The sequence below is a fragment of the Centroberyx gerrardi genome, chromosome 3 (genome assembly GCF_048128805.1).
Source record: "Centroberyx gerrardi isolate f3 chromosome 3, fCenGer3.hap1.cur.20231027, whole genome shotgun sequence".
Taxonomy (NCBI): Eukaryota; Metazoa; Chordata; class Actinopteri; order Beryciformes; family Berycidae; genus Centroberyx; species Centroberyx gerrardi.
In genome coordinates this window covers 801,936-810,276 of record NC_135999.1, presented here as the reverse complement: position 1 = coordinate 810,276, position 8,341 = coordinate 801,936, and the positions used below count along the sequence as shown (strand labels likewise).

General features: G+C 49.2%; 1 protein-coding gene across 1 annotated transcript in view; it reads right to left on the bottom strand.

The window, feature by feature from the left end:
• Positions 1–7,358, bottom strand: part of LOC139912442 (echinoderm microtubule-associated protein-like 6) — a 63,157-nt gene extending 55,799 nt beyond the window's left edge. Inside the window, 1 exon segment of the mRNA XM_078282574.1 lies at positions 7,162–7,358. Within this exon segment, the coding sequence (XP_078138700.1) occupies positions 7,162–7,358 (197 nt within the window).
• Between the last annotated feature and the right edge of the window lie 983 nt (positions 7,359–8,341).

Genomic DNA, 8,341 nt, shown 5'->3' with positions numbered 1-8,341 from the left:
AGGATTGAGCTTGAGGTGGAGAACAGACATCCAAGCACTGATGTCTCTGAGACATGAGGAGACGCTCCATCAGTTTGTATCTGAGGGGAAGGAGAGGTGACAGCAGTGACAGGAGAAACCATGAGAGGAGATCACACGGCCGAGGGGATTTAGTATAGAGAGAGAACAGCATGGGCCCCAGGACTGAGCCCTGAGGGACACCGGTGCTAAGTGTGCAGGGTCTGGACAGAGATCCCCTCCTGAGACCTGGTGTGAGCGGTGAGACAGATAGGATGAGAACCAGGACTCTGCAGATCCTGTGAGTCCCAGTTCAGAGAGGATGGAGAGAAGGATTTGGTGTCAACTGTATCAAAACCAGCAGACAAGTCAAGGAGGACGAGGACAGAGGAGGACTCATCATCCTCTCATCTTCTCATCTTCTCATCCTCATCCTCTCATCCTCTCATCCTCTCATCTCTCATCCTCTCATCTTCTCATCCTCTCATCCTCTCATCTTCTCATCCTCTCATCCTCTCATCCTCTCATCTTCTCATCCTCTCATCTTCTCATCCTCATCCTCTCATCTTCTCATCCTCTCATCCTCTCATCTTCTCATCCTCTCATCTTCTCATCCTCTCATCTTCTCATCCTCTCATCCTCTCATCTTCTCATCCTCTCATCCTCTCATCTTCTCATCCTCTCATCCTCTCATCTTCTCATCCTCTCATCCTCTCATCTTCTCATCCTCTCATCTTCTCATCCTCTCATCTTCTCATCCTCATCCTCTCATCTTCTCATCCTCTCATCTTCTCATCCTCTCATCTTCTCATCCTCTCATCCTCTCATCTTCTCATCCTCTCATCCTCTCATCTTCTCATCCTCTCATCCTCTCATCTTCTCATCTTCTCATCCTCTCATCAAGACAGTCACCAAGCTGACCGGGGGGGCGATAGATCAGCTGTCTGTCTCTCTCAGCTGTCTGTCTCTCAGCTGTGTGTCTCTCACCTGTCTGTCTCTCACCTGTCTGTCTCTCAGCTGTCTGTCTCTCAGCTGTGTGTCTCTCAGCTGTCTGTCTCTCACCTGTCTGTCTCTTGTCTCTCAGCTGTCTGTCTCTCAGCTGTCTGTCTCTCAGCTGTCTGTCTCTCATCTGTCTCTCTGTCTGTCTCTCAGCTGTCTGTCTCTCAGCTGTCTGTCTCTCTCAGCTGTCTGTCTCTCAGCTGTCTGTCTCTCTCACTGTCTGTCTCTCACCTGTCTGTCTCTCAGCTGTCTGTCTCTCAGCTGTCTGTCTCGTCAGCTGTCTGTCTCTCACTGTCTGTCTGTCCTGTCTGTCTCTCACCTGTCTGTCTCTCTCAGCCTGTCTGTCTCTCAGCTGTCTGTCTCTCAGCTGTCTGTCTCTCACCTGTCTGTCTCTCACCTGTCTGTCTCTCAGCCTGTGCTGTCTCTCAGCTGTCTAACTCCACCTGCTCTCTCCTGTAAATCTCTCCAGATTAGCGTGTCAGAAGCTGCTAGGGATTGTGGGAAGAATCTCAGAAAGTGATTTGAGCGTTTTGCTCCGGCTGCAGCAGACAGGAGATCAGAGCGTCAGATAAACGCTGCACATGGGAAGTCTAATTGTCAGTGGCAGCATCAGCAGCCATCAGCACATTTTCAGCATCAGCGTTTTCCTCGGCTGTCGGCTCCCATCAGGCTGCAGGCCTCAACCCCCCAGCCCCCCCTCCCCCCCTCCCCACCCCCCAGCCCCCCAGCCCCCCTCCCCCCCTCCCCACCCCCACCACCCCCCAGCCCCCCTCCCCCCCCCACCACCCCCCAGCCCCCCCCCCACCACCCCCCCAGCCCCCCCTCCCCCCCTCCCCACCCCCACCACCCCCCAGCGATAGCCGCCATGACAGAGAGAAGAAGAACAGACAGAGAGAAGAGAAACTCAAACTGCTTCGACAGTAAATCCAAGCTCCGCCCACACTGTTTGATTGACAGGTGATCTGTGGGAAGAGCAGCAGAAACACACAGTGAGGCTGAGGGACAAAGATGGAGACTGAATAGAAAAACAAAACCTGAGCATCTCCAGGATTTCCTCTTTAAAGGGACAGACAACTAAAATATGTAATTTCTCATTCAAATGTTGTTTTTTACACTGTTGGTGTAAAAACAACAGGAAACTGAAGAATCTGAAGTCGTTTGTATCAGCTGATTTCTCGTTTTGCTGCGGATTAAAACGACTTTCACACGTCAGAGTGGGAAATCCAATCAGAGGTCGACCTCAACATGCCGCTCTCTCTCTCTCTCTCTCCCTCTCTCTCTCTCCCTCTCTCTCTCTCTCTCTCTCTCTCTCTCTCCTCTCTCTCTCCCTCTCTCTCTCTCTCTCTCTCTCCCTCTCTCCTCTCTCTCTCTCCCTCTCTCTCTCTCTCTCTCTCTCTCTCTCTCCCTCTCTCCCTCTCTCTCTCCCTCTCTCTCTCTCTCTCTCTCTCCCTCTCTCCCTCTCTCTCTCTCTCCAGACTCAGAGAGAGCTACACAACATGCTCTGTACAGCCAGCAGCAGCAGGAGGATGGAGGTGGAGGGACTCTGCAGAATGGACAGCAGTGAGAGTGAGCTGTCAGATTATAAAGACCGCCTCACTGACTTGTTTGAATGTGATTGGTGATTGAGAGTCAGCTGGTACTGAGAGTCGTTTGGATGAAACAGCTGACAGCCAATCAGCTGGGCGCAGGCAGGACTAACGTGATGCTCCGTATCCACCTGGACTGAGCTAGCAGAGCGTGGTCTGTGTGAAAGATTTGAATTTATCCGCCGCTCTCTCTCTCTCTCTCTCTCTCTCTCTCTCTCTCTCTCTCTCTCTCTCTCTCTCTCTCTCTCTCCCTCTCTCTCTCTCTCTCTCTCTTTATTGCATGACGTACATGTGCACATGTTGCCAAAGCATAGATTCAAACATAAATGAGACAGAAATAAAGTAAATAAAATGAAATAAACTGCATATTAAATATATAGATTCATCACATAGAATATTTCTGGACAGTAACAACAATAACAGTGATGATTACAAAAAAAGCAAAGTTAAAGAAGAGTTTACAGAGTTGATGTGTTTCTTAGATTATGGCATGACATCATCATGACATCATCATGACATCACATACTGAGCACAGAGTTCTACTGTTTCAACATTTTCTCGTTGATACTGAGATTTTGAAAGTTCTCTCTTCTTTCAGAGATGTTTGAACAGTCTGAGTTCCTGATGTGTTCAGACCTGGTCCAGGAGAGAAGAAGAGTTCTTCACTTCCTGTTTCTCCTGAGTCGCAGTGTGACTCTCTCTTTCTTCTCTCCTGCCCGTCTCTATAGCTGCTGGTCTCTCCTGCCCGTCTCTACAGCTAGCTGCCGGTCTCTCCTGCCCGTCTCTATAGCTGCTGGTCTCTCCTGCCCGTCTCTACAGCTAGCTGCCGGTCTCTCCTGCCCGTCTCTACAGCTAGCTGCCGGTCTCTCCTGCCCGTCTCTATAGCTAGCTGCCGGTCTCTCCTGCCCGTCTCTATAGCTAGCTGCCGGTCTCTCCTGCCCGTCTCTACAGCTAGCTGCCGGTCTCTCCCGCCCGTCTCTACAGCTAGCTGCCGGTCTCTCCCGCCCGTCTCTACAGCTAGCTGCCGGTCTCTCCTTCCCGTCTCTACAGCTAGCTGCCGGTCTCTCCTGCCCGTCTCTACAGCTAGCTGCCGGTCTCTCCTTCCCGTCTCTATAGCTAGCTGCCGGTCTCTCCTGCCCGTCTCTACAGCTAGCTGCCGGTCTCTCCTGCCCATCTCTACAGCTAGCTGCCGGTCTCTCCTTCCCGTCTCTATAGCTAGCTGCCGGTCTCTCCTGCCCGTCTCTATAGCTGCTGGTCTCTCCTGCCCGTCTCTATAGCTAGCTGCCGGTCTCTCCTGCCCGTCTCTACAGCTAGCTGCCGGTCTCTCCTGCCCATCTCTACAGCTAGCTGCCGGTCTCTCCTTCCCGTCTCTATAGCTAGCTGCCGGTCTCTCCTGCCCGTCTCTATAGCTGCTGGTCTCTCCTGCCCGTCTCTATAGCTAGCTGCCGGTCTCTCCTGCCCGTCTCTACAGCTAGCTGCCGGTCTCTCCTGCCCGTCTCTACGGCTAGCTGCCGGTCTCTCCTTCCCGTCTCTACGGCTAGCTGCCGGTCTCTCCTTCCCGTCTCTACGGCTAGCTGCCGGTCTCTCCTGCCCGTCTCTACGGCTAGCTGCCGGTCTCTCCTGCCCGTCTCTACGGCTAGCTGCCGGTCTCTCCTGCCCGTCTCTACGGCTAGCTGCCGGTCTCTCCCGCCCGTCTCTACAGCTAGCTGCCGGTCTCTCCTGCCCGTCTCTACAGCTAGCTGCTGGTCTCTCTGTACATCGTCAGCAGCTTCCTGTCTGATCAGATTTGGGACAAACTGTAATTTGTTTTAAGGTTTTGGAAACATTTAGTTTAGTTTATAAGTTTGATTTCTTTTTGCCAGTAGTGATAATATTCTTCTTGTTTGTTTGGATTTTGTCAGTGTGGTTGTGTGGTGAGGTTTAGTTGGTGTTTCTTGGTCAGGTGTTCCAGCTGGTCTCTCTCTGGTGTCTCCTCCAGTGTGTCAGTGCAGTATTGTGGGAGACTCTGGGCCGCTGTGTGCCGGGCGGCTCCAGAACTTCGCTGCTCTTTTCTCTGTATGTACCAGCAGAGGGAATCTCCCATGATGCTCTGCTCTACAGGCCCGGCTGGACTCTCTGATGTTTTTTTGCAGAATTCCAAATGCAGATTTTCAGTCGGGTTTTGTCCCGGGCTTCATGCTGCATTTGAAATGAGGCCCCAGATTTCACCACCATACAGTGCTACTGGTTTAATAACTGAGTCAAACATTTTCAACCAGATTTTTATAGGAGGATTAAATCTATACAGTGATTTTCTTATTGTATAATATGCTCTGCGTGTCTGCCAAGTTTCTTATTGCTAAATCAAACTTCCCAGATGAAGTGATTGTCAGCCCAGATAATTGTAGCTGGTTACATGAGTGAGAGTTGTTCCACCCAGTTTGAATTGGTATTTATTTTCCTGAGAGCGGGATTTTTTCTGAAAGATCGTGATTTTAGTTTTTTCCAGATTGATGGATAGAGCCCAGTTCCTCTCTCTCCCCCCTCTCTCTCTCTCTCTCTTTCTCCCTCTCTCTCCCTCTCCCTCTCTCTCTCTCTGTCTCTCTCTCTCTTTGTCTCTCTCTCTCTCCCTCCCCCCCTCTCTTTCTCTCTCTCTCTCTCTCTCTCTCCCTCTCTCTCCAGTGTAGAGTGAAGCTCGCTCGCCCAGCAGCTCTCTGACCTGTATCACTATAAAAAATGCAGCAGCCAAAAGCTCCATTTTATTCCAGTTACTGAACATTAGGAACGCTCAGATCTTGGTGGATGATGAACACAGAACTCAAGAGTGAGACTGAAGAAGATAATTCATATTTTTTATCCGGGTTGACCGTCCCTTTAATATCCAGCTGTAAAGCCTGTGTCACATTTGTTTGGTGGTTTATGGGTGATGTCCTCCTCCATCCTGCCCCCCCAGTAAAACATATGAAACATATGAAACATGTGAAACATGTGAAACATGTGAAACATGTGAAACTGTCCCACAGCTTCAGATGATCACAGTGAGGCAGACTGTGTCCCAGCAGGACGAAAATGTCTTAATTTGCCCTTTTTGTTTCATCGTTTCATCCGGCCACCAGATCCTGAACTGGGTCAGACCGCAGCCTGCAGGTGAGCCAGAGGCAACATCTGGTGACGCTGTGTGTGTGTGTGTGTGTGTGTGTGTGTGTGTGTGTGTGTGTGTGTGTGTGTGAATGAGAGAGAGGACAAGGCAGAGAGAGAGAGATTCGCTTCATTGATTTGCAAGCGTTGTGGTTTGCAGCAGCAGGTCGGACCTGCAGCTGCTCGTCTCCTGCTGCAGGAGAGGAAAGTTCTCCTGAAGAGCAGAGCAGCTGCTGCCAGCCTCAGAGGGACGCTGTGTCTCTTCTGTGTGATCCAGCTCTGTGCTCAGCCTGCAGCTCCGTCTGGACGGACGCTGAGGCAGCTTTCCATCTGAAGCTTCAACTTCCAGGATCTTTATCTGTCCTTGTTCTTCTGTTTTGTTTTCGTGCTTCGGCGGTTAGATATTATGTAAAACGCGTCATGGAGAACACAAGAACACAGAGTGAGAAAGAGAAGAGAGAGACACTGAATCCCTACCAGCTCCAGACCCTGACCCCTGACCCCTGACCCCTGACCTCTGGTTTCCCTGCAGGGATCAGTACATTATCACATCATTATTATTATTGTTCCCAAAGTCCTGCAGCCTGTCAGCTCAGACTCACACCGACCAACAGCAACTTCATCTAACTTTTATTGCTTCACTAATTAAACAACTTTTCTGAACAGTCTGCCTGCAGCAGCTTGTCTATTTCATTTGGAAAATCACATTTAAAATCAACTTTTCTGTGGCTTCAGAAACCTTCGTCTAACTGGACTCAGATCTGCTCAAACATCCGGCTTAGAAAATCTGATCTGTGTGAAGACACGACTCTCAACTGAGGGCTGGAGTTCTACACTATACTTTAAAAAGTACTACTACTAGTACTACTACTACTACTACTAATACTACTACCGCTACTGCCACTTCTAGCTTACTAGTGCTACTGTTTCTCCAGCAGCTCACACATTTTCTTCAGGAAATTCCTTTTCTAGTTTGGTTTAATGCTGTCAATCATTCAGTCAGCCAAGGCCTTGGATACCTGCTATCCTTTCAAATTAATTTGTCATTTCTTTTCATTTTGCCAAAGAACTTCAGTTTCTCTGTCTCAGTAACATCAGACTGAAGCTCAGTGAATATTATGAAGCCTAGCGCTGAAACAATACAATCTACCATACTGAGTTAGCTAGGTTAGCTAGTTAGCTAGCTGACCTTCAAGTTCAAATTAGCCATACTAGCCTGTAGCTAGCTAGGTAAGCTAGTTAGCTAGCTGCTGACCTTCAACATCATGATGTCATGGTCATGAATATATTTTGTTTATATTTTGACCAGAGTTTCTTCAGGTTTGCCAGTTAGCCAACCAGCACTCTGAAAACCTGTGGTTCTTTGGCCCCGCCCACTGAGGTTTAACTCAACCAATCAGATTATTTCTGCCTCAGAAATGTTTGCAGAAATGAAACTACAATCTGCCTGCAGCAGACTCACCTGATGATGTCATCGTTGTGTCCCAGGTAGAACTTCTGGGTGTGTTCCCGGGTGTTGTAGACCACGCCCACTCCGGCCACGAAGTACACGATCTCCTTGCCGGCGGTGTAGTACAGGTTGTTGCGGCACTGGTGGCCTCTGTAGCCGTGGATCCACTCCAGACGCAGCTGGCAGCGCGGCGCCGTCTTGTCCGACATCGCGGCGACTCCGCTCACATCCGGGTTCCTGTAGAGCTGCGGCGTCTCAGTGTAAACAGGAAGTGATGCGGCAGCGTCTCCTCAGTGTAAACAGGAAGTGATGCGGCAGCAGAGCAGAGCGTCTCATCCCCACTGACTGAGACGCTGCAGATTCTCCCCGTTTGTCCAAATTAAATTCTGCTGTCAGTTTGCTCTCTGGTGGGAAATCTTCTCCACACAGGAAGAGACCGATCCAAACACACACACACACACACACACACACACACACACACACACACACTAAGAAGAACGCGTTTAGTTTACTGAAGTCACATTACATGATTTCTGGGTAGTGAAGTCCTTCAAACTTTCAGAATCCCGGACAGTTCCGTCCCTCCGCCGCTTGGAGCCGCCAAACTGCAGTTTGTCCAGCAGCTTTAATTCTGTGGTTTTTACCTTTAAAGAGAGCAGAGTCACGAGCCGAACCCGAGCAGAGGGAACCAGCTTCAACATGCAGACCAACCGATCCAGCAAATCCCTATCTGCATGCATTAATGTGCAGAATATTTTTATTCTACCAGTGCACCGGCTGCATAATGACTGATTCTGGCTCTTATGGTCTGTGGAAGGCCATGTGTCTGCAGAGCTGATCAGCGATCAATAGGATTGTTTAAAGAACCCTGATAAATAAGAACTAGGCCTATAGTATTAATATTCTGAATGTCGGAAGGCTGGTATACAAATATCACATCTGAACTGTGAGTCCCAGTCGGGATATTATAGGGAGAGGTTATTATAAGAGATAAAAATACCATTCATTACAATAAGGTCACTACAGACTGAGCACCACACACACACACATCAGACTCTATAGGAATATTATAGTGATATAACAAGAATATCATAAGAAATAAAAGAAAATACCATAAAGTACGATAAGGTCACAATAAATGAGTATTTGTGTGTCTCTGTATGAATACTAGAATGATTTTTCGGCAGGAAAA